The sequence below is a fragment of the Ostrinia furnacalis genome, unplaced genomic scaffold (assembly GCF_004193835.3).
Source record: "Ostrinia furnacalis isolate ACB-3 unplaced genomic scaffold, ASM419383v2 OfSCF4320, whole genome shotgun sequence".
NCBI lineage: Eukaryota > Metazoa > Arthropoda > Insecta > Lepidoptera > Crambidae > Ostrinia > Ostrinia furnacalis.
This window is the reverse complement of record NW_021134559.1, coordinates 271,979-297,895: the sequence shown is the minus strand read 5'-3', so window position 1 is coordinate 297,895 and position 25,917 is coordinate 271,979. Positions and strand designations below refer to the sequence as shown.

At 35.6% G+C, this 25,917-nt stretch overlaps 3 protein-coding genes across 3 annotated transcripts; 1 reads left to right on the top strand and 2 right to left on the bottom strand.

Annotated features, from left to right (window-relative positions):
- The first annotated feature begins 6,490 nt into the window (after positions 1 to 6,490).
- LOC114359352 (uncharacterized) lies at positions 6,491 to 14,813 on the top strand. Its single transcript, XM_028313696.1, has 5 exons — positions 6,491 to 6,497; positions 6,995 to 7,253; positions 7,713 to 7,852; positions 8,314 to 8,436; positions 14,659 to 14,813. Exons 1-5 carry the CDS (start codon positions 6,491 to 6,493, stop codon positions 14,811 to 14,813), a joined length of 684 nt encoding a protein of 227 aa, XP_028169497.1.
- Positions 14,814 to 16,164: 1,351 nt separating this feature from the next.
- Positions 16,165 to 19,417, bottom strand: LOC114359356 (uncharacterized). Its single transcript, XM_028313699.1, has 5 exons — positions 19,321 to 19,417; positions 18,546 to 18,795; positions 17,977 to 18,116; positions 17,289 to 17,411; positions 16,165 to 16,626 (listed from the first exon to the last, which is right to left on the bottom strand). The coding sequence occupies exons 1-5, from the start codon at positions 19,379 to 19,381 to the stop codon at positions 16,472 to 16,474; spliced, it is 729 nt and encodes a 242-aa protein (XP_028169500.1). The 5' UTR covers positions 19,382 to 19,417; the 3' UTR covers positions 16,165 to 16,471.
- Positions 19,418 to 20,397: 980 nt separating this feature from the next.
- Positions 20,398 to 25,176, bottom strand: LOC114359354 (uncharacterized). The gene is made up of 6 exons (XM_028313698.1): positions 25,103 to 25,176; positions 22,545 to 22,801; positions 22,135 to 22,274; positions 21,454 to 21,576; positions 20,763 to 20,908; positions 20,398 to 20,494 (listed from the first exon to the last, which is right to left on the bottom strand). Exons 1-6 carry the CDS (start codon positions 25,109 to 25,111, stop codon positions 20,441 to 20,443), a joined length of 729 nt encoding a protein of 242 aa, XP_028169499.1. The 5' UTR covers positions 25,112 to 25,176; the 3' UTR covers positions 20,398 to 20,440.
- Positions 25,177 to 25,917: the final 741 nt, after the last annotated feature.

Here is a 25,917-nt window from a genome sequence, read left to right as displayed (position 1 = left end):
ATCGAATGTTGTAAGCGTCGAGGAAATCTCCTGGACGATGTAATTTAATAAAGGTAAATTTAAAAATAAATTTCATTTAATTTTCTTTAAATTGTAATGAACAAAGTTCTACAAAACTACACAGAACTTTTTTCCTTGAATTTTCAAAAGTGTATTTCTTTCTGGGCCACCCTGTATCTATGACTATGACTATGATATTATTATTATGTAACGCAACATTATAACCTAGTATTAGTACCTATCTCTAAAATCACATGTCGAGACACGCTACGTAGGTTTGTCACTTTTAATACGAGTACCTACTTTATTAGTCTCTTTTTATTAGATAGGGTTATCTTTTATATGCCTAGTTTAAACAAGATGGAAGTTTGTTTATTCATTTGCATTTCATATTTTCAGCATTTATGAAATATGCATAAAATGTTAACGAAAAATCGGAAAATAAATAGACAAAGATAGATTTCTATAGAAAAAACTGCTGTTTTAACTTCTGAGAATAGGTAATTAAGTTTGTTATTATATTACCTTTGAACAATCTATTTTGATGTAGGTCTAAAAATACATTATTATGTGAAAACAAAAAAAATAATTAGAAAACTACTTTAAGTGGATGAAATATCGTTTTATGTAGCATATCTTTCCTAGTAACTTTAATTTTACATATTATTCCTGATAGTTGAAACCACCTGAAAAAGCTAGTATCTATCTACATATGTTAAGTGATAAGACACAATAAAATAATATTTTGTTTGATTTTGTAATTTTATCAAACAAAGCTTTATACGAATTCACACTCTAGTCACGGCTTTATCAGTTACTATAGGCATTGTTTATAATCTGATAATTTGATAGTATTATTGTAGGATTATCTACTTAGAATACTAATATTATATCAATAAATTAGTTACTGTGTAGAAATATCTGTCTATCGTTCGAAATTATAATATTCATCTAGGTATATTGCTGTCTTAAGACGACTAGACTATAGTCCGGTCTGCGAGCATGCAGAATTTTGTCCAATGACCCCAAGCTACCCATCATTGGACAAAATTCTACGTGCTCGCAGACCAGGCTTTAGTCGGCTGATAGTTGGGCCGATTTCCAATGTGCGCACTTCCATACATGTTCATACCGATTAACAGCGCGTCCTAACTATCGGTCAACTAAAAGTCTGCAGTATGGATCTTAGGCTACGTTCCACTAAGCCAAGACGCAGACCACCAAATTTTTTGTTGGCCGATAGTTTAGTCGGGCAGTTAATCAGTATGGGCATGTATGGAAGTGCGCACATTACACCGATTTGGTATCGGCCGATTCTTCATACAAATTAGAATCGAGCCCAACTATCGGCCGACCAAAAGTCGGTGGTCTGCACCTAGGCTAAGACACCCCGCAGATTGCAAACTTTTAGTCGGCCGATAGTTGGGTCGGGTTCCAATTTTTAAGAGGAATCAACCGATACCAGCCCGACCCAACTATCAGCCAACTAAAAGTACCTAAAGTCTATTCAGCGTAAGAAAGTGATTATGACACTTCTATTTAGTGAGGCGCTTCTTTTAAACCTAATCGATATTTTTTTTAGAATCGAGAATATTTTCTTAAGAAATCTAAACGACTTTTTATTTGTTTGATTTTTAATTTTATCTACGATAAATCAAAATTATATTTACGAATTTTAATTATCTGGATATGGAATAAACGTTGTTACATAATAAATCACAAAGAATTAAATATTATGCATTTTATTCAATAAAAAATTTTATAAAAAAAAAATAAAACCGACTCCAAAAAACCTACACTAAAACGTAGAAAAATAATTACTAATTACCTACTTATTTATTAGGACGAATTATTAATATTTATGTAGGTATACCATGATTGATACTTCTGGAGTCGGTGCCAAGATTATGAAACATGTAAAGTTTGCCTGCACCGACTCCAAAAGTATCAATCATGGTATACCTACATAAATATTAATAATTCGTCCTAATAAATAAGTAGGTAATTAGTAATTATTTTTCTACGTTTTAGTGTAGGTTTTTTGGAGTCGGTTTTTTTTGTGGCGTCGAACCTTGGACCAGGCATATGGCTAAGCAATGAAATCGTACAGGAGGGTACAAGGAAGAGGGGCAGCCACATTAGGTAACACAGAGTCGTTCAGGAGAGTGCCAGGAAGAGGTGCAGCAACCGCAGTTAAGGAACGGCTGGGACGAACAAGGATAAGCGAATCAAACTCGTGAGCCTTGTTACAACTGGTTACACTGGTTAAGGCGACCCTTTACAAGGCTTGGAAGCATGTGGGTATCAAGCCATTGGACGTGGAGAGGGTCATTAATTATACGTATATTTTCTACTTTGCCGAACTTTAGCGCGAGAACGGTTTGTCCAAAACATATGAATTTGGTCTTATTCATTGCAGGATTAAGTGCCCTTTAACCGTCATGAAGACCACTTTTCGATAGGGTAAGTCCTTTACGCGGTATAACCGGAAAACCGAAAAAACGCCCCTTTCGGGGGCCCCCACCACTTAAGCACAACTCCGTCGAAGTCGAAAACTTAGGAGAGTCTTAATGGGCAACCAATGAAGCCATTAAAGCAAAAAAATCTTTTGTAGGAATTATTTCCGATTTAATCAATTTTTGTGTTTAATTCTACTGGCCTACAAATAACAATGACAAACAACTCGTGGAGCAATCGCGTAAAACACAACCGGCCATATAAGGCAAACGCACACGTACTGACTGAACTTTGACCTTCCTGAGAGAATAATTGGGATTCGATGGTGAGATGACCACCATACCGATTATTGATTGGTTGCGATTGTTCTTGTCCATCCCTATGAGCAAAAGTTCCGATTAACGCATTATGTTTCATATAATATTTTTTCACAAATTTTAATAAATAATAAACTAATAAGTATTTGTAATTCTTGTTTAGGTTAATTGAGAAAGATCATTAATTGTATTTTGAAAGGATAAAGTCACAAAAAAGTAATGAATTTTTATACCTCAATATTTTTATTCTTAGGAAGTTGGATTCATGAAACGAAATGTTTCATCTGTCTAAATCACCATCATAATGAACTATAGTCTGCAGTGGAAAAGAGGAACAATGTGATAGTAATAGACTTTAACCCTTGAAATTACCAATGATCTTGAGTTTTTAAGTTCAGTTTTTAAAAGGATTTCTTATAAGTCTTGTTAACCCTTCTTGGTAAACAAAATATTATTGATTGTTACGAGTGGGTTTACCACAATTTTAATAGCTTTTTCTTAAAGTTTTCTAATACTCGTAGAAGGTTCTCAGGAAAAGAAAAATAAAGAAAATTGGATAATTTTAGAGAACATAGCTACTCACTCATACAAAGTCGCGGGGACAGGTTAGGCACGTATCTAATAATCTATAATGTATTTTTTTTCTAACTAGAGTTTTAAAAATTATTTTAACGTCGTCACTGAACGACTTGTTTTTGAAGAACTAGAGTTTTTAACTTCAAAAACAGTTCATTTTAAGTGGCGTGTCTAGAGTTAAAGTTTTTATTTAATTTTAATACCTTTCATAGGCCTTTACTCAAACCAATTTCCTTAGAATATGACAATAGTATTTGAGCAGCCCACTATATATTTAGGTTTAGTGTAAACACAGCTGTATCAGAATTATTGTGATTATAATGCTGTCTAAGTTATTACGGCATCGTGCCTTTATGTAAAAAAAGACTTGTTGATGTCATTTTAATTTTCGTAAGAATTTTGTTTTAGGAAATTCATAAATGATTAGTAAACTAACGTTGATTAACATTTTAATATTCATTAGCTTTCTCCACTTCTTCCACGTGAATATGAAAGGTTGTCATAGAAAGACGTTCTTACGAGCGTTCCAAAAACCGGGATAAGTTTTTTCCTTAATAAAAAGACAGTCCTATTTGGCGATAGCATAGTTTTCCCTAATCTAAGTATACTTATTAATAAATCTGTAGAGAGGTCAATTCTGTACATGAAATATATTTTCAAAATAACTATCAGGGGGTGATTAGTGATTGATACAGATGCCAAAAATGCAATCAGTAAAATTTTTGTCTGTCTGTCTGTCTGTCTGTCTGTATGTTCCTTATAGAAATAAAAACTACTCGACGGATTTTAACGAAACTTGGTACAATTATTCTTCATACTCCTGGGCAGGTTATTGTTTACTTAGGGATTCCCACGGGAACGGGAATTAGCGGGAAAATCCTTTTGTATGAAAAATCTAAACCGCTTAAGTTAGACGCTTGAAATTTGGCATGCAGGTATCTTAGTAAACTTAAAGCTAAGTACAACAGGATATTGCAAAATTCTCACGGGAACGGGAGCTAGCGCGAAAAAACATTTGTATGAAAAAATCTAAACCGCGTAATATAGATGAAGGGGTTAAAACGCGTACGAAGTCGCGGGCGGCCGCTAGTTAATAATAAAATCAATGCACTTTATTAGCAATCAAAATCTGTTGGTGAAAACCGCATGAAAATTCGTTCAGTATTTTTGAGTTTATCGCGTCGCGAATAGACATGTTATCGAATACTAAAGGTAATCCATATTCATGTTGATTTAAATGCACTAATGAGGAAACGTTGGAGAATTCTAGAAAAACTATCATTATTAATTTGGTGTTTAATTAAAAACACTCAAATCGATGGCTCCTACGTATAAAGGCGAAACTGCCGCTTACGCCTTTTTCCAATTATTTAAGCAATGATTTCACTTTGCTCTAATCTATAACATCAGTAAGAAAAAAAAATTATCCATTACATACAAAATAAAATTTTATGCAAATAGGCGTATGTGCAAAAGTACAGAATCAGAATCAGAAATATTTATTTGCTTTTACATGGTTTTACAAGATATTATTATTACAATTGGCATGTCCACATGTTGACTTAATTAGTCGTGCAAATAGTGAAAAAAAAAATGTAAGTACAAAAGAACAATAATAATAATAATAGTACGCCACGTATAAAGCCCAATCATACGATTCGCTCATCTATTAGTATACGAGTAGTTGCTTACATAAATATATATTTTATATAATATTAATATTAAATAAAGCCATGAAAATATTTAGCAAACTGTTTTATTTATAAATTATGACACATTATTTAGTTATTTAATTTTTAGCGTTAAAAGTCGCATCTCAAACTAATTTGAAAATTATAAAAAATTTGAAAAAATTGAACTGCCTAAGGCATCGTGGGTTCAATTCCCGCCTTAGGCAGTTCGATTTTTTCAAGTTATTTATATATTTTTGCATGCATAAATAAAGAGAGTAATCGGTTAAAATATTATATTTACGTTATCATTTAAGTATCTTTACGTTGAACAATATACATGAAATTATAGAAATATGACGGCGTAAAAGGGCCAATGTGTAAAATCTCAAAATATACAAAAAAAAAATATGAAAAATTGATAACAGCAGTAGCAAAAGCATTACATGTTGAGGCTAAATGTAAAATTTCATTAAATTCGTTTTAGTAGGTCAGAAGATATGACCCAATAACTTACTGGCTGGTTCTGGCTACTTAAATGGACCTCCTGTAAAATCTATTTTTTTCACATACGCCAGCATACGTAGGAGCCATCGAAATGCACTTCTAGCGTCAATAATACTATTCTTCGTGTTACCTACCTATATATTTTTTTAGTTTTGTTCGTTCGTATTGTAGCCGCCAGCTTCGGCTGCAAACATTCACGACGTTTTTATTGTGGTCGGTGGCGGCTACACTATCAAACGCATTCGGTTCAGTGCTGGACAAAGAATGGATCAAGTAATGCACGACCCCGCAAAACTGGACTCAATTTATGTAGTTTATTGAATTACATATTCGAACGAATTGGTTAATTGCGGGACACTGCAACATAAAATATGAAAATGGGTGAAACTAGACCAATTTTTATCGAAGGAAAAAATGACAAAAAATATCTCAGATTTTTTTTATAGATTACTTATTGTAAAGATAACGTTATAACTTTTGAACTAATAGGTGCTATATCCTGATGAAATAAAAACAGTAATAATTCTTTATAACAGGTGATACTAATAAAATACATAAAATACCCATAACATGGCAACAAGAATTTTAATTTGTGTTTTATTCATTATTTTGATTCATTTTCTCCAAATAAAACCCCTATCACAGGTGGTTTTTTATGACTTTTTGTTATTAATTTTCTATCGTATTATCTTTGTAAAACCACAAATCTTATGTCTCTCTATCCCTATCACAACGTTTGCTATGATCGTTTGAACAAAGGTCTGCCACCACATTATTCTCCGCCTCGGGTAGAGACAATTTTTAAGCAAAGAAGAAAATCTGAATTTCTAATGTAAAGATAGCAAAAAGTAGGAAACTCTTTTTTATTCTAATCTTACGCAATGAATAATAATGAAAAAACCTCTATATATAAAATGATGAACAACAGCGTTGCAGAACAATTCAGTTTTGGAAGAGCTAACAATGGCAAGTAAATTCATCTGTCTGCTTTTGCTGGTCTGCGCATCATATACTGCTGCACAAGGTAATTATTTTCTGAAATTATAACCATTTAATAATTAAAATCTTACTACTTGGCCTACCACTTTATTATAATTTTTGCCTATTGCATTTAATTTTGTCATCATAAACTTAATCATCAACATCCTTATCATTTGGGCATATACCAAGTCCACTGATAGACCAAAGTTTTTTGCAAGGAGCGAATGCACCATTTAACAATCTTCTTGTGATTTGTCGGTCTATCGAGTAGGGGCTATAACAGTTACAACGTTTTTAGGTCTCCATTCATTGGTACCCAGTATGCTAATAGGCTAGTGAGTGCCTGATATCCTCAGCAGCGGACTTATAATAGTATGCACGTTTATAGCATGACCAGCGCCCATATACGCTTACCTAGACACAGGCAACTTCTGCTACCGTTAAAAACAACCTTAGTAAAGGTGTAATAATTAATTTGCCTCGCAGACAGCAGCGATAGTAGCGACAACAGTGTCAGTAGCAGCAGTGACAGCAGTGACAACTTGTCCAAACCATGCTCCACCGATGACTTGGACTGTATTCGCCAGTACTTCATGAGCAATGAACGCTGTCGCCCAAGCAGCCACGAGGATGGTGTCGCAATCCATAAGGACGTGCAAGTGGCTTATATTCCAAAAATAAACGTGACCGCCATCTCGCTTGACGAATACATCACCTTCTATGGCTCCACGATTAAAAAGTTTTAGTAAGTTTTTACTTTTCTTGCCTACTTAATCCACGTCATTTGGTAGTTTTCCTCGTATGGTTGCCACTCGCGCCGCCATGCCATATCCGCAAAGTTGAAATTCGTAAAGAGCACATTGAAATCTCTCTCTCGGAAAACATTCCAGGTAAAGCCATTTGTATCGCTTTTGTTCTTTTTAATGGCTGTTGCAACTGCAGTAAAAAAATAACTAAGTTATTTACAAATAACCAACACATCTTTAGTATAATCGACGTAGATAGACGACGCTAAGAAAAACTTAAAGAGGGTGTAACTGGGATGACCATTTATTTGCCAACTTAGAAGGTAATTCATGGCAACCAAGTAATAGTCCTGGCATTACTAAACCTATTCAGATGTGCTAGGAACGAATTTAGAAATTTTATGGATACACAGTAGGTACACACGCTAGTACAATAAACATAATTAGTATTTTTTCAGCATAAACAACGTCAGTAACAACCTGGTGATTTCAATCGACTTCGAAGGTATCAACATCAACTCCCAACACTGCACCCTCGCCATCAACCAGAGGGGCGAAGAGCCGAAGTTGGTCGAGGATTACGCCAACGAAAGTTACTGTTAGTACCTTTATTGCTTTATCATCATGCAATTGCCTTTTGATGATGAGTATGAAATTGATCATTCTTCTTCTACTATTGTGTGCGTGCGTACCTACAACTGTGCCTGTGTTATTAAACTTTATGTCATGCCATAAGTATCTGAAATTGCTTAATTGGTCTGACAACTTTTATGAAGGTACCCTCCAAAGCAGGAATAATTTATTTTTCTGGTCAGTTAAGTACACATCCTATTTCCTAACCAGACTTCACCCCGGTTTTGAAAGTAATATGTTCTGGAAAGAGAATCCTAGATCTTGGAAAAGCATCAGACACTGGCTTTTAATTTCCAAAAATGAAAAATAATTATAATATTATTATTATAATGGTTTTGAACCTCATCTCATCGCAAGAAAAGAGAGTTTTTAGAAAATTCATCTTTCGAAGTAGGTATTAAGGTGTTATGTTTTTTGTTCTTTCAGCTGCCGAAATAACTGCTGTAATTTCTGGACGTGGCAAAGAAATAAGGTCAGCTAAAGTCAGCGCCTTCAACACCAACGCCTACCCACCCTTCGAACTTGGACCCAATATCTCGCAGAGTTCAGGTTATTTTTCATTCCTTTTGTTTTTTTATTTTGGATTAGCAACAATGTTGGAATTATTGGCTTCTGGCGTTAAGCTTTATTAAAATCGGTGCGTCATTTTACAGAAATCAGTTATTATGAAATTCAACATGCCATGATATTTTCGATCATGGAAATATAAATTAACTAGCTTTCCGCCCGCGGCTTCGCCCGCGTGGAATTTTGTCTGTCACAGAAAAACTTTATCGCGCGCGTCCCTGTTTCAAAAACCGGGATAAAAACTATCCTATGTTCTTTCCCGGGACTCAAACTATCTCTATGCCAAATTTCATCAAAATCGGTTGCGAGGTTTAAGCGAGAAAGCGTAACAGACAGACAGACAGACAGACAGACAGACAGACAGAGTTACTTTCGCATTTATAATATTAGTTGGGATGTAAGGGAAGAACTTTTCAGGAGAAGCAAAAAACAAATTTTATTTTTAATAGTTGCTTGTATTTTTTTCACTTTTTATTCTACTTAATTATGGTCTATGGCAAAGTTGCTTAGATTTGAGAGCTCTAAAAAACTATGTAAGCAAAACTAAGATTATCTTATTGGATTCCGAAATAGCATGTCGCTTACATGAAAAAAAATGCAAAGGCGTTTACCTTAATTGCATTTATCACAAAAATACATCATGCACAAAAGCATTAATGTAAGGTAACTGTTGTAACTAAGCTTTAAGTTTACTAAGGTACCTACATGCCAAATTTTAAGCGTCTTTAGATTTTTCATACAAAAGGATTTTCCCGCTAATTTCCGTTCCCGTGGGAATTTCGGGAATTCCTTTCTTAGTGCATCTCTACGGTACCTAAGCTACGTCCCTTCCAAATTTCAAGTGCCTACGTTTAGCCGTTTAGGCTGTGCGTTGATCTGTCACTAAGTCAGTCAGTTTCTCCTTTTATACAGGGTGTCCCGTAATGTAACGTCAAGCCGGAACTGGGTGTTGAGGCAAGTTATGCTGGTTATTAGAAAAATATAAAAAAAAATCTATGTGGCATATTTTCAAAATAATGGGCATTTAAAAAAAAACAAAAATTTCTACTCCAGGTGACGGTCTTTTTACTCGTGTTGCCACAAATCTTCACTTTTTCCAAATTTTTTTTTTGTTATGTAACCCTGAATAATGCTTCTCTAAATTGTTATCAAAATTACAAAACCAGCTGCTCCAGCTTGAATGTAAAAAATAAATTTTTCCCAAAAAAATTTTCAAAATAAAAATGTTGCCTAGTTTAAACTGACTGTACTGAAAAAAAATTGTACTACGCGAGTGTGGCAAGTGACGTCACAATTTGGCGCATTTAGTAAGGATTCCAAAATGGTATAACACTTGGTAAATTCTTGCCAATGATATTATATAAAAACAAAAGCAGATATGTTATAAGCGCTCGCGCTGTGAATACTCAAATACGTCCCAATTGGGACGTCTTGTGTTTAGTCTTCGTGTGGCCTGGGTCGTGCGCAATCGCGTGCGTACCACACCGTAAGTTCCTGTGTTCTTACCAAAATAAATAAAAAATGCCATCGTGTGTGTTTCGAAAGTGTACCAATTATGACTCTAAAGTAAACAAAATACAAGGGATCTCTTACCACATGTGATTATGCAAAATTATTTAGTATTTATATTTTCAATTATTTAAGCAAACAATCAAGACGCCATCGCGCCTTGCGCCATGTTCAAGTTAAGAAAGAGAAAGCGATCTTGTTTTGACGTTAGAGCGATAAGGATGCGTGCGCTGCGGACATAGATAATTTGGTGCAGAATCGTTAAAACTATAGCTATCTCTTTCATTTGCGTGCTATTTCGTATCTTTTGTTTCACTTATCAGTTACATTCGTCAATGTGTGCAATTTGGAATAGCTCGGCACGGATTAAAATCGTAATTTGTATGAACGTAACATATCTATAGTTCTGTAATATCATTGATTCTTGCTGTAATAGTCGACAATTTTTGGTTTTTTGGAAATAATCCCGTTTTTAACTTTATCTACCTTGGTTAAAAATTATTATTCTAATGTGCCCTAAATTCAAGTTTCTGGCTTGAATGAGGTAGAGAAGCCATTTTAAAAGGTATGAGCGGGACGGAGAGGGCCATCCTACCAAGCAGGGATGTTATGGATATCCGTAACCGTAACCGAAACTATCGGATATCCGAAATAAAAAAATATCCATAACCGTAACCGAAACTGATTCAAAAGTTACAGATAGTTTCGGATAAAGGCGGAGTCTAAGGGTACAATTATTCCAAACTGCAAAACTCTATGAAATCTGCAGTATACACGCCGCAGCGGCAATGCCGCGCTGCCGATTTCATAGAGTTTTGCAGTTTGCGGTCTGCGGCCCGTCTTGGAATTGTACCTTAAATCTTAATATTTGTTACCAACTTGTCTGGCATTCCCTGGCACCATCTAATATGCCAGCCTGTTTAACCTTTATCATACATAGGTGTCGTCTTAGTTGGTACATAAAGTAGCTATGTGGGTCACGCAGCATCTTGCTATTTGAATTATACCTACATTTTTGAAATTCTAATAATTCCGTAACCGAAATTATCCGAAACTTTCGGATAATCTGAAATGATTTTATATCCGTGACCGTAACCGAAACCGGTATAATATTATTCTAATATCCGTAACCGTATCCATAACCGAAACTTCATATCCTTATTATCCCTGTTACCAAGTACAAGTGCAGGCAGAGCAGGTAGTAACGGCGCGCACGCACGGGTGACTTTTGTCACAGTATGTCAACTACTAATTACTGTCATGGTGACAAAAGTTTCTGTGACTGACTGTACGGTAGTCAGTCACAGAAACTTGAATTTTGGGCACATTAGAATAATGATTTTTAACCAAGGTAGATAAAGTTAAAAACGGGATTATTTCCAAAAAAACAAAAATTGTCGACAATTGCAGCAAGAATTTACCAAGTGTTATACCATTTTGGAATCCTTACTAAATGCGCCAAATTATGACGTCACATGCCACACTTGCGTAGTACTTTTTTTTTTCAGTACAGTCAGTTTAAACGAGACAAAATTTTTATTTTGAAAAATTTTTTGGGAATAATGTATTTTTTTTATCCAAGCTGGAGCAGCTGGTTTTGTAATTTTGATAACAATTTAGAGAAGCATTATTCAGGGTTACATAACAAAAAAAAATTTGGAAAAAGTGAAGATTTGTGGCAACACGAGTAAAAAGACCGTCACCTGGAGTAGAAATTTTTGATTTTTTTTAAATGCCCATTATTTTGAAAATATGCCACATAGATTTTTTTTTTTATTTTTCTGATAACCAGCATAACTTGCCTCAACACCCAGTTCCGGCTTGACGTTACATTACGGGACACCCTGTATATTTAGATTAGATTTTTGAAGTAAGGTACCCTTTTTGGTTTAGTTATTGGTGTATCTTAACCAAAATACCATAACAAAATTCTACTTTCAAAAGACCCCCTTTAATATTTATTTTATTTAAGAAAAATAGAATATTTTAAACGTCTACTTGTTGCCGTCGAGCGAAAAACGGCAACAAAATTACGTTTTTTGTATGGGTGCCCCCTTTCAATATTTTTACTTTATTCTATTTTTAGTATTTGTTATTATAGCAGCAATAATTTCTATTGCTGCTTTTAATATATTTTCACAGATGATGTATTTCACATCATCTGTGAACATTTCAACTGTCTGAGCTATCACGGTTTATGCGATAGAGTCTGGTGAGCAATATCGAGCAAAAACGGCAAAAAACACGTTCTTTGTATGGCAGCCCACCTTAAATATTTACTTTTTTCTATTTTTGGTATTTTTTGTTATAGTGGCAACAGAAATACATAATTTGTGAAAATTTACACGTTAATTATTATAGACACATGCTAACACATTAATGTAAGGGACAACATATTTTCTAAATACATTTTGCACAAGTGCTTGATACGTCAATATTTGTAATAAAGATTTGTTTAGAACTTCCTCAAATGTGTAAATGTAAAAGACAAAAAATTCGATAGCGCGTAAAATTCGGAATCAAACTGTAACCTATGTATAACTAATTTTCGGGATTTTGTCCCTTACATTTCATCCGTGATCGTTTTTTTAAAGGTAGGTTATTATAGCTACTATAATTTTCGGTATACTCTACTTTCAACAATAATTGTGCATTAATTATAAAAATATCTACAAATAAAGAAGTTACAGGGCCCCAAAGTTGCGCACCCCAACTAATTTATAAATGCGAAAGTAACTCTGTCTGTCTGTCTGTCTGTCTGTCTGTTACGCTTTCCCGCTTAAACCTCGCAACTGATTTTGATGAAATTTGGCATATAGATAGTTTGAGTCCCGGGAAAGAACATAGGATAGTTTTTATCCCGGTTTTTGAAACAGGGACGCGCGCGATAAAGTTTTTCTGTGACAGACAAAATTCCACGCGGGCGAAGCCGCGGGCGGAAAGCTAGTAACAAATATTTCGCGTTATTTGATCGGTGACGTCACGGCACTCATTCGGAGTACAAACAGTGAATCATCCCTGGTCCAGTGCTGTTGACAGATCCAATTTTTAAAAATCTAGTTTTTTTTAATTTTTCAGCCAGTGTCACTCCAGATTATTTCTTAGTAAAATCTTGTAACCTCTTTTTGACATAAAATATCTCAGATCTGGCTATACATACAGGGTGTTTCTTGTAAGGTGTCAAGCCGAAGGCAGGTGATAGGTGAGGACTAGACCTATCGATTTCACCCCCATGTATGTTCTACGATTTTTCGTAGTTTAGAAGTTATCGTGAATTTTGAGATTTTTTCAAATTTTATGACCTAGTGGCTTAATTTTTTTTTTATCTTTTTTTTGGGTTGACGTTTCTCAGATTTCTTTTTTTTGACAGATTCCCTATTAGTTGCAGATATTTGAAAAAAATAATCACCTTTCTATCTTTGATGCAAGATACAAAATTTTTGCTAGAAACATAAAAAATATGCTTTTAGCAGAACATTCCAAATTTTTAAACTGAAATGTATGAGAAAAAAAAAGAATTTCCATAGGTCCAAAATAATTTTAAAAACTGCGCAGTCTCCTAAACTTTCATAATAACACAAAAAAACATGTACTTAATAGGCCATTATTTTCTGTAATCGCTCCTTTTCAGTTATTGTCTCTAAATGTGTTCTACATAACGTAAACTTAGGGGATTGCAAATATTACTTAGTCCTAAGAAAGTCAAAAACATGTAACGGAATCTCCGACTTACCACTTTAGTGGAGCGATTACAGAAAATAATGGCCTATTAAGTACATGTTTTTTTGTGTTATTATGAAAGTTTAGGAGACTGCGCAGTTTTTAAAATTATTTTGGACCTATGGAAATTCTTTTTTTTTCTCATACATTTCAGTTGAAAATTTTAGAATGTTCTGCTAAAAGCATATTTTTTATGTTTCTAGCAAAAATTTTGTATCTTGCATCAAAGATAGGAAGGTGATTATTTTTTTCAAATATTTGCAACTAATAGGGAATCTGTCAAAAAAAAAGAAATCTTAGAAAAGTCAACCAAAAAAAAAGATAAAAAAAAATTAAGCCACTAGGTCATAAAATTTGAAAAAATCTCAAAATTAACGATAACTTCTAAACTACGAAAAATCGTAGAACATACATGGGGGTGAAATCGATAGGTCTAGTCCTCACCTATCACCTGCCTTCGGCTTGACACCTTACAAGAAACACCCTGTATACAAAAAGAAGAAGATTTTGACATTAGGTAGTGTTATTTTCGACAACGTGCTGGGGGTGGTAAGCATTGTGGTTAAAACTAGAGCCCTATTTTTGAGTTCCACGCGAAAATATGTAGGTAATTTAAATAATTAATTTCTCAGCCATTTCTTGATGGATTTTAAAAAAAATCTTTAGTTTCGGTCTATATTTTAATCCCATTCAATGAAATAATAATGTTTTTTTTTCTTTCTTAAAAAAAGATTATTAGCAATGATAAATAAGCTTATGTTACGAATGGCCCACCACAATAATCGAGCGGCGGTGGGATTCGAACCTGCGTTCCTCGGATCTCGAGTCGGCCAGTCCGACCCATTCACCGTTCGGCTATCGTGGCCTTTATAACCTGTTTTCAACATCACGAAACTTCTCCATTTAAATTATCGTTACTTTTTCTTCCTTTTTTTAAATTATACCTACTGACTTACACATACTCTATCGTTTCAGATGACGTAGTCCAGGCTATGTACCAGGAGTTGGTGTCAAACATTCCTACAGCAGTTCAGGAGCTTTTTCTGACCAAAGCCCCCTACTTCTTTTACGTCTACCTGCAATCTTACATCTGCGACTACGGCATCGAGTACACTGGACAGATAGTTTAAAATTTTGGAAAACGGTGGCAATTCTTTTGAACCATTCTCTTAAGTCAGTTTCTGAGGCATGGAAGTGGCACGTGAGGGTTTTTTGTGACGGATAAAGGTCAGCGACTTTAAATCGCCTTCAGATTTTCGGATTTGTATGCTCTGTCAAGTCGCCCCTCCCTTGCAGCTCCCATACCGCAGGCACTGACTGCACTAACTGATTCAGTTAAGCGCTATCTATGCCTATAAATTAATAACGTGTTTCTTTTCTAGCGGATGAAAGACAATCTTTAACACGTGATAAGTGTGTCAGTCAGTTTTACTTTTAAATATCTTATTTACTTTAGCTGGTATTCATTCAGGGTCAAATTCTGACTATATTTTGGATAACCTATTGGTTGATATACCCTTATATCCAAAGGGTACTACAAGGTTCGAGACTATATTGTTGACAAGGATGCGTGGTCAGTTCAGTCTGCACATATTTGATGTACTTAAAACTGGCAATTAGTGGTGATTGAGTTTGTTCCGGCGTTTCTTCTCAGCACTTGCCATAATATGTTTGTCTCGAAGCGCTGGTAGGGCCCAAAAGATAAGGAGACGTGTAAAGTGCCCCATAAGGGCTGGCTACCTTTTCTTTTTTCTTTTTTACTATATTTTGACGTCCATAAGTGCCACTTGTGGTCTAAACTGAATAAATAATTTTGATTTTGATTTTGTTTTTGATTTCTTCCTGTACAGTACAACACTGCCTCAGTGTGAACACAGCTTTACCGGGATTATTAGATTGTGTGATCCTAAAATGTATGATAACGTATCACTTCTTCGTGGTTGGCAACTTTTCATAGTGTGTCTTCATAGCAACAAACTAAAAATTCTTGTTAGTGACATTTTTTTTGTTCTGAGCATAAAATTAATAACAAAAAATTATATAATGTAGATTACATACTATATTGACGTCATGTACTAATTACAAAAATAAGTAACCACCAGATTGTGTAAACATTAGGACGAAAATTAAACACACGCCTTTTATAATTGCTATTTATTATGATAATTATACACAAATGAAACACCTGCTAATAAAAATTAAAGAAAAAGATGTAATAAGCATGAAAGGGAATGACTGTCAAAATAATATTTAAAACATTATTCATGAAACGCAACTGAAATGATGATCATAATTGGATTGTAAGAAAAATGACTTAATACTTAATTGCTAACTCTTTGCCCATTTTTTTCTTAAACTGCTAGAATTTCCAAACACTGGTAAACTTAGAAGAAACACCGAACTACTTCCATAGTACAGTCAGTTGCATAAAAACTATAGATTTTTCTATCTCATTAATCACTCCCACCTCTCGTTCCCACCGCTGCAGCTACTCCTGTGTAGCCAGGATCTACAGCTTGACCGCTAATAAAAACCCGACCAGTGAAGGTCAAGTTTGGTCAAGGCCAAGAAAGACCGTGCTAGCAAATTTTGAATCTAGTATCGAAATAGACTGTTACAGAACTTTTTACAGCTGACTGTACAAGGCAAGTAAAATACGACGAGTAATTAAAATTTATTCCTTTATAAATGATATTTCATAGTCTGTATTTCATACGCCAGAAAAGAAACAGAAGATGAATTTAGTTTAGAGAATGGTTCAATGGAATTGACACTATTTTCCAAAAAATTAAACCATCTGTCCAGTGTACTCGATGTCGTAGTCGCAGATGTAAGATTGCAGGTAGACGTAGAAGAAGTAGAAAGCTTTGGTCAGGAGAAGCTCCTGAACTGCTGTAGGAATGTCTGACACCAACTCCTGGTACATAGCTTGGACCACCTCATCTGAAAAATTGAAAGTTAGCATATAGAAATTTATAGAAGGAAGAAAGAGTAACGATAATTTCAATTATCCTATTTCAGTATAACAAAAGAAAATCAAATATGTTTGCTGGGTGTTCGAATTTTATGTATAGAAAAAATTATCAGTTTTTTCGAAATGTCATAATAATTATTAGAAAATAAATGCTTAAAACATAAATCAAAAGGAACACGAACTAACATAACAATCTTTTCAAATTAACTTAATTCGACATATAAAACATCATGACCAATGTTAAATTTTAAAATAACTGATTTTTATAAAAAACTAGCTTTCCGCCCGCGGCTTCGCCCGCGTGGAATTTTGTCTGTCACAGAAAAATTTTATCGCGCGCGTCCCTGTTTCAAAAACCGGGATAAAAACTATCCTATGTTCTTTCCCAGGACTCAAACTATCTCTATGCCAAATTTCATCAAAATCGGTTGCGAGGTTTAAGCGGGAAAGCGTAACAGACAGACAGACAGACAGACAGACAGACAGACAGACAGACAGACAGACAGACAGACAGAGTTACTTTCGCATTTATAATATTAGTTGGGATGCGCCGATTTTAGTAAGGCTCAAACGCCAGAAGCCAATTTCTAACTTGCTGCTAATCCACAAACAAAAAATAATGAAAAATTACCTGAACTCTCCGAGATTTTGGGTCCAAGTTCGAACGGTGGGTAGGCGTTGGTGCTGTAGCCGCTGACTTCAGCTGACCTTATTTCTTTGCCACGTCCAGAAATTACAGCAGTTATTTCGGCAGCTGGAAGCACAAAAAATAAAACACGTTAAAATACCTACTCCGAAAGACACATTTTCTAAAAACTCTTTTCTTGAGATGAGATGAGGTCCAAAACCATTGCCAAATATTTTTTCTTCATTCTTGGAAATTAAAAGCCAATTTTCGAGTCTTTCAGCGACTTGGCCCACTTTTAGCTCGGTCCACGGGCCTAGTCCCTGGATTGAATTTTTAAAATATTTTTTCTTCCAGCAACTGGGCCCACTCTAAGAGTTTAGAGTAGATTTATGCTTTCTCTCAATGAGAAGAATGATCTAGGATTCTCTTTCCAGAACCTTTAAAATCGGGGTGAAGTCTGGTTAGGAAATAGGATATGTACTTAATTGACCAGAACAAATGATTCCTGCTTTGGAGGGTACCCTCATAGAAGTTGTCAGACCAATCAAGCAATGTCAGATACTTATGGCATGATATAAAGTTTGACAACACAGGCTCAGTTGTACGCACACAATAGTAGAAGAAGAATGATCAATTTCATACTGATCATCAAAAGGCAATTGCTTGATGATGACGCAATAAAAGTACTAACAGTAAGTGGCGTTGACGTAATCTTCAACCAGCTTCGGCTCTCCGCCCCTCTGGTTAATGGCGAAGGTGCAGCGTTGGGAGTTGAGGTTGATGCCTTCGAAGCCGATTGATATCACCAGGTTGTTACTGTCGTTGTTTATGCTGGAAAAAATACAAATTATGTTTAAAATGTATTGTGTTAGTATGTTATGTTTCCATAAAAAATCTAAATTAATTCCTTGCAAATCTGAATAGGTTTTGAAAGCCAATGCTAAATAGAATGATAATTTTTTCCCCATTAACTACATCAGCATTGCTATGGATTCCCTTCTAAATTGGCAAATAAACAGTCATCCCAGTTGTTTACAGACCCTCTTTAAGTTTTTCTGAGCGTTCTACGCCGATTATACTACAATCATTAATAAATAATATGTGTTCGTTATTTCCAACAAGACTGGTAAAAAAAAGTTTATTTTTCACTGCAGTTGCAACAGCCATTAAAAAGAACAAAACTGGTAAACGGCTGGTGGTTTTATTCAAATAATTGTGATCTAAATAAGTAGGCAAGAAATGTACAATGTAAAAACTTACTAAAACTTTTTTATCGTGGAGCCGTAGAAGGTGATGTAATCATCAAGCGAGATGACAGTGACGTTGATTTTTGGAATATAAGACACTTGCACGTCCTTATGGATTGCGACACCATCCTCATGGCTGTTTGGGCGACAGCGTTCATTGCTCATGAAGTACTGGCGAATACAGTCCAAGTCATCGGTGGAGCATGGTTCGGACAAGTTTTGGCTGCTGTCATTGCTGCTACTGGTGCTGTTGTCGCTACTGTCTGCAAATTAAGAATTACACTTCTACTAAGGTTGTCCTTAGCGGTAGCAGAAGTTGCCCGGTAAACGTATAAGGGCGCTGATCAAGCTATAAACGTGCATACTAGTATAAGTCCGCTGCTGAGAATTTTGGGCACTCACTGGCCTATAGCATACTGGGTACCAATGAATGGAGACCAAAAAACGTTGTAATTGTTGTAGCCTCATGCTCGATAGACCGATAAGCACAAGAAGATTGCTAAATCGTGCTTTAAAGCGCTCCTTACAGGAAACTTGGAAACAGATAGACATCTGTGGACTTGGTAACGATGGATAACAATGATGATAATTATATTTATGAAGACTCGGTGAAGGCATAATTAGGAAAGGAAAAAGAAAAAGAGTAGGTAAATCAAAAAAATATATGAACCAAAGTGTACCTGTGAGCCTACCTTACACACTCTTATTGTTAAATGTTATTTCAAATGAGAATTGTAGGTTCTTCAAACCAAATAAAATGGTTATAATTTCAGAAAATAAATACCTACCTTGTGCAGCAGTATAAGATGCGCAGACCAACAAAAGCAGACAGACGAATTTACTTGCCATTTTCAGTTCTTCCAAAACCGTATTGTTCTGTCACATTGTTGTTCATCATTTTATATAGACGTTTTTTCATTGTTATTTAGTTCATTGTCATTCCGTAAGATTAGAAGGAGTTACCTACTTTTTACTGAATTACTAATTAAATGTAAAATTAGGAATTCAGTTTTTCTTCTCAGCTTGAAAATAATTAACAAGCATTTATTAACATAGGAAAGATATTAAGTGATTGATTTGTAATGGAGTTATCATAGATATTCTTTTTTTGACGCAATGTAAATTTAATTATTTAAATTCCCAGTAACAGTGAACCAGACTAAGATCAACAGTCGACAGCGCATTAGACTAAACATTTTTGTTGCAAAACAGAACCTATTACAACTTTTATAAGATCTTTGTGTTTACCTTGATGTGCTGACTGTACAAAAGACTGACGCTGAAGTCCAAGGCTTTGGTCAGATTTGTAATTCGCAATTCGTGCGATGACGCAACGCCGCAGAAGTAAGGAATTGTTACACTGTATACGGTCTGCGGTCAAGTCAAAGTGAATCGTTCGTTTCAACCAAATGACGTCCACTGCTGGACAAATGCCTCCCCTAAGGAGTTGCTCGTGGTCGCCACTCGTGAATTTTTCTGCCCCAACGGCCATCGTCTCTACGGGCTATGTGCCCCGCCCAGTGCCACTTGATTTTAGCAATTCTGCGAGCTATGTCGGTCACTTTGGTTCTCCTATGAATCTATGGTAAGCGAGCAAAGTAATGCAGCCCGCTTATTGTTTAATTACTTTGACCTGACTTCATACCGCATCCGCTGTGGCAAATCATTAGGTTGAGTTTGTTTTTCAGTGAATTAGAGATAGGCCAGCAGAATGTCTTGCGTCATTACAGGAAGTCTGAAGTAGTAATTGACAACCAAGGACACAAACCCGACGGCTTAGACAAACGGTTTGATACTAAGTAGGTATTTAAATGAAAACAAAAAATATTACAATTACAATAATATTATTATGTATTTTTCAGAAACGGTAGGTTATATGGCAAGTTAAATGATAAAGTTTTCGTTCTCTTATTTCTGTCCAGGTGAAGATGGAAAGTAATACGACGTCCAACGCTGGGTTTCCTGAAAAAAAATATCATTAAATAAGAAATAATATCTAACCTAAACATGGCTAAACATGTAGCATTATGAAATGCATTAATATAGTCGAATGATAGTAGGGCCCTCCTGACAATGTCGTAGCTGGGACGGTTCACAGTCGGACAACTACACATTGTCTCTCGTGTATGACATTCCACCAGGGAAACCACAACTGAACGTCCTCCAAGCAGCACAAAGAAACGATTTCTTTCATTGTTCTTGTGATATTATTAAATTCAATTTAAATTACCGCTCCAGTGTATTCATAGGCATAGTCACAAATGTACTTTTGGAAGTAAACGTAGAAAGAGTACGGAGCTATGGTGAAAAGTAGTTCCATCATAGCCGTCGGTAAATCGGCTTCAAGTTCCTCATACGTTTGCGATATGACCTCATCTGGAATTTAAAAATTTCATTAAAGGTGGTTCTAGAATCTTTGGTTCAGCCTGGGTACTTACTTTGACTATAACAAAAATCAAAAGTCTGGAAACTTCATAGAAAAACACAGTTAAAGTTATAATTCCGTCAAAGTTAAGGTGATGCAAGTCAGCCTTGTAATGATTAGAAAGTTTGACTAACTATCATATACACCACGGTCCTGTGATTCTCAAAAAGCACCCAAAAATATACCCACCCAATAAATAATAAACTCGAGAAATAGTTAACAATTCCAAATAAACAAAGACCAATGGTGTCGTTCTGAACTCTTAGATCCTCAAAGAGTTCATCAGGCTATTAGAGGGTTCAATCAATTCTTCTAGTAGGGTCGCCCACAAATATTAATAAAAGATTTGTGACTTCAATTTTAGTCCTGAACACACTTTTTAGAATCTTGCTTGTTGCTCCAATTTCACACATCCTCTAACGTCTGCATGACGTCATGCATCATCTCTTCCTAACCTTATTTATTACTACAGTAACTTCAGTAATAATTCCCTTACTTGAACTGTTGGAAATGCTTGACCCTACTTCAATTGAAGAGTCAGTCAATACATCAGTATTGACTTCAACAAATGATATGTATGTCCATCCACCTTGTATAACTGTCCCAGAAAGTTCTCCAGCTGGAAATTATGGAATTATATTAGAATTGGTAGGCATGGTAGGGAGACCGAGGATAGTTGTAACAGAGGAGAGTTGTTAAATTCAACTTCTCTGAACCTAAAACAGTTTATTTAACTATCAACTTTCAATTCGTTGCTCTTTCAACACTCCACAGCATGCCTGAAATAGTTAGCTGGGTAGCTGTCATAGCTGAAGCGAAATTGGCTGAAGTTACAACAATCCTTAGTCTCTCCTATAGGTTTGATCAATTAAATATCACTAGAATCCGATTAGACGTAGTGGGCAAGTGATTTTAGATTAGGTATAGTTCGGAATGAACGAAGTGATTTACTCGTATCATAAGCAATTGCTATTATTGTATATGTACTATAACTGGGAACTCCTCCTATGTTCTTTTGATTAATTTCGTTGCTGGTCCAATGACAGTTTAACATTCCCCGGGACAAACTTGGCCTTCACTGGTTGGGTTTTTATTGGCGGTCAAGCTGTAGATCCTGGCTACACAATAATTCTATCGGAGAGAACGAGAGGGGGTAATAGTATTATTGTATACTCACAATAAGTTAAGTTGAATGAATCAGTAACCACCAAAGATTCGCGCTCTTGTTGGTTGATGACGTAATTAGCAGTTTCTGATTTGATATTAATGCTATCATACTTTATTGTGATTACAAGATTGTAGCTGCTCCTGTCTTCACTGAAAAGATTCGAAGTCAAACATCATTACTATATCTCTGTCTTTCATATTATAATACTCGGTGGACCGATGAGCTAGTAAAGGTCGCAAGAAGGAGGACTTTTTTTTTAGTTCAAAAAGGATTCCATTAAACTTAGTTGCTAACGTATTAATATTTTTGCCTTAGTATCTACTAATGAAAACTTTCTTAACAGTCTTATCACTATTATTTTGTACTTTTTGGAATTTGAATTAAGTTTCATTGTTCCAAAATAAACTGTAAAATCTTACCGGAACCTCGTTATTTGAGATCCATAAAAAGTTACCACAGTCCCATTAGTAAGAATGGTCATATTTATCCTTGGAATATAAGCGGCCAGTCTGTCCTCCTGGATAGGGCTTCCATCATCATGACTTGAGTTGGTACAGAGTAAAGACTTGGAGAAGTACTGCCGCATGCAATCCAAGTCCTGGGTGTCGCAAGGATATAGGTACGTAAATATCTTCTTCGCTGCTGGAGGCATTGCTTGAATCGGATTCCGTTGAGTCTGGAAGAAAATATGATAAATTGTTAAAGGCTTGCCTTGCCTTACACCCGTAACTATTCACAAACATTACTATGAGGTCTCACAGAGCGCGTGGACGCACAGGGTGACACATGAACCAATCACAATCACGAGCTCTATTCAACGCTGTGCGTTCGATTTGCTGCTTTACTTAAGCAAGCATCGTTTGTGAATATGGGCCTTAGTTACGCGAGATGAATGCGTCTTTTTGTTTTGTTTTCTTTCGGTATTCCATTCTTTTGGATATGACCGAGTGAATTTTAGTATACTGTACTGATTGATTTGCAGTGCAGTATACTAAAATTCGCTACAATATCAAAACATAAAATTTTNTGTAGGCTCTCTTGTTCTGGCCCCTGTAGACGACTCTGAGGTTATGCAGATCATAATTGGTCTGAGGGAGAAATGTGCTGTGGGAATTGATTTGATTTCTAGTAAAATAGTCAAAAGATACGCTCACTTCCTGGTTACTCCAATCACTCATATCTGCAATTTAGCAATGTCAAACGGGGTGTTTCCTGCGGTGTTCAAGTTGGGACTTATTAAGCCAGTACACAAGAGCGGAGAGAGGGACCGTGTCGATAATTATAGACCCATCTCAATTTTACCGACTCTATCAAAGATCCTGGAAAGATTGGTTAATAAGAGACTTGTTGAGTTTCTAGAGTCAAATAGCCTTTTATCTCCTTCTCAGTACGGCTTCCGAAAGGGAAGGTCTACAAATGATGCTGTCCACGAACTTATTCATTCCATTGTAACTTCCCTTGATGATCATAAGAAACCTTTGGTGATATTCCTTGATCTTGCGAAAGCATTCGACACGGTCTCGATTCCTCGTCTCTTAAATAAGCTGGAAAAGGTGGGGTTATTAAGTTCAAGAGGTAAGAGGTATTCCCCTTAAATTTTTTGAGGACTATTTAAATAATAGGACTCAGAGAGTGAAAATAGATGATTGGTTAAGTGGAGATGCTGGTGTCACGTATGGGGTGCCGCAGGGCAGCATATTAGGTCCTACCCTGTTTTTAGTGTATATTAATGACCTATGCCAATATCAACTCAACGGGGGTAGTGTCTTTACTTTTGCTGACGACACAGCCCTATTTTTCAGCGGAGACTCCTGGGATGACACCTTTAATAACGCTCAAATGGGATTTGACGGGGTAAATAATTGGCTGAGGCACAACCTACTCACACTGAATGTCACTAAGACGAAATATGTAGCATTTGCGTTCAGATCCAGCCTTCTTCCTTCGCAAGTATTCTCAATTACAGCCCATGGGTGCAGCCCACAACCTCCAGTAGCGCAGTGTCTCTGCCCAGTGGTACAGCGTACGGAGTCCATGAGATACCTCGGAGTCATAATAGACCAAACTCTTGCCTTTAAGTCTCATATTGACACCCTTACTTCAAGGCTACGTAAGCTTATTTACGTCTTCAAAACTTTAAAAAACGTGGCTAGCCGAGGTGTTATAAGGGCAGTTTATTGTGCACTAGGACATTCTTTATTAGAATACTGTGTCTCAGCATGGGGTGGTGCTGCCAAGTCTCATATATTGGGTCTCGAAAGGGCTCAACGTGCCCTTCTTAAGGTGGCAGCTGGGTTACCCTTCCGTTATCCTACCGTAGAACTTTACAAGAACTGGAACGTACTCACAGTTAGGAAAACTTTCATTCTCAATATCATCTTAAAAAAACACACCCAGACAGAGTATGACCCCGAGCTACTAAAGGGTAAGCGGCGAAAAGATAAAGTTTGTCCACCTTCGAAGCTAAATACCATATATATATAATATTTAATAATTAGTATTAGAGCATATTACATTAAGCTGCTCTGTTATCTTTATAATAATACTGTCAAGTAACAACAAATTCGTCCTATGGCTTTTCGAATAGATGTGTAAAGTAACAGGCAAACATCAATTTGTTTTCGCAAACTATCGCACTTAAGGGTCTTACCGCTATACTACCATATAATATCCCACGGGTGGGGGCCTGGTGACCTGTAGAACAGGTTTTAAACAAAACCTATTTCAGGCACCAGTCCCACACAAACTTAGTATTAAGTACTTATAGCGTAATGTATTTTTTTACCAAATGTAATTTAACCTAAGTTTGTGAGGGGAAATAAATGATTTATTTATTATTATAAAAAAGTTGGAGCTAAAACACCGCGGTTGTGACGTTGAAGGATTCCCATTTTTAATATGAATTCATTTAGAAGGGTTATTTCCTATAAAATAAACATTATATATAGGTTCGTGTAGTAAATATGCTATTCTATACCTTGTCCATAAACTAAAGTAACCAACAAGAGAAGTGAAAATATTTTAGCCTCCATTTCGGTACAAAATATTTTTTCGACTTGAATACATTCTATGTTACTTTTAGTTTTTATAGACAAACGTTCGTTTAATTAAGTATTCTAAGAATAAAGAGGAAAATAAAGCATTAAATGTATTTTTAATGTAAATAACAAAACTATTACAATACAAATGTTGGCAGTTTCCATGAATTTTCAATTAAGAGTGACTACAATGTTATCATTTGTAAACTATAGAAAGTTTGCCTTTTAAAAATATCTGTACTTACATACCACTCAATTAGCACTCAATTAACTCCAAATCTGAAAATAATTTCAAGGTCATTAGTTTCTATAAGTTCATCAACATTTTCATCGAAGAGAGAGAATAAATATCTTAAAAATTTACAGTTTTTCTTATAGGTACTTACCTACCACTGAACCATTTTAGATGAACCTTTAAAGTTAAAGGTTCGTTTCCAGGGCCAAACAGTTTTGCGGGATTCATTAATGCATAATCCAGGCAAAACTGGACTGTCGAATGAACACACATGTATAATATTATGTGTGTTTGAGATTCGAATAATGATCTGATCGGTTCTTTGCGGGACAGGATGTATCCGTGGGAATTTAACAAGCCCACAGTAGGTAATTTGAATAATTAATCCCGTTTTTGCAACATTATTCATCGATGCTCTGCTCCAAAAAGGCTTTTAATTTGATTACTTACTTTAAAAGAAAATCTTTTGTTTTCAGGTAAGAACTACTGTTTCTGGGAGATGGTTTGTACGACTACTAT

Excerpts from the sequence above, each read along its gene's own strand:
- LOC114359352 (XM_028313696.1), top strand. Across the intron at positions 7,853-8,313 it reads TTACGCCAACGAAAGTTACT|CTGCCGAAATAACTGCTGTA; the intron begins GTTAGTACCTTT and ends TTGTTCTTTCAG. Across the intron at positions 8,437-14,658 it reads CAATATCTCGCAGAGTTCAG|ATGACGTAGTCCAGGCTATG; the intron begins GTTATTTTTCAT and ends CTATCGTTTCAG.
- LOC114359356 (XM_028313699.1), bottom strand. The coding sequence starts at position 19,381 with ATGGCAAGTAAATTCGTCTGTCTGCTTTTGTTGGTCTGCGCATCTTAT. Across the intron at positions 17,412-17,976 it reads TTACGTCAACGCCACTTACT|CTGCCGAAATAACTGCTGTA; the intron begins GTTAGTACTTTT and ends TTGTGCTTCCAG. Across the intron at positions 16,627-17,288 it reads CAAAATCTCGGAGAGTTCAG|ATGAGGTGGTCCAAGCTATG; the intron begins GTAATTTTTCAT and ends TCAATTTTTCAG.
- LOC114359354 (XM_028313698.1), bottom strand. Across the intron at positions 22,275-22,544 it reads TCTCAAATAACGAGGTTCCG|TGAAGACAGGAGCAGCTACA; the intron begins GTAAGATTTTAC and ends GAATCTTTTCAG. Across the intron at positions 21,577-22,134 it reads TTCATTCAACTTAACTTATT|CTGGAGAACTTTCTGGGACA; the intron begins GTGAGTATACAA and ends CATAATTTCCAG.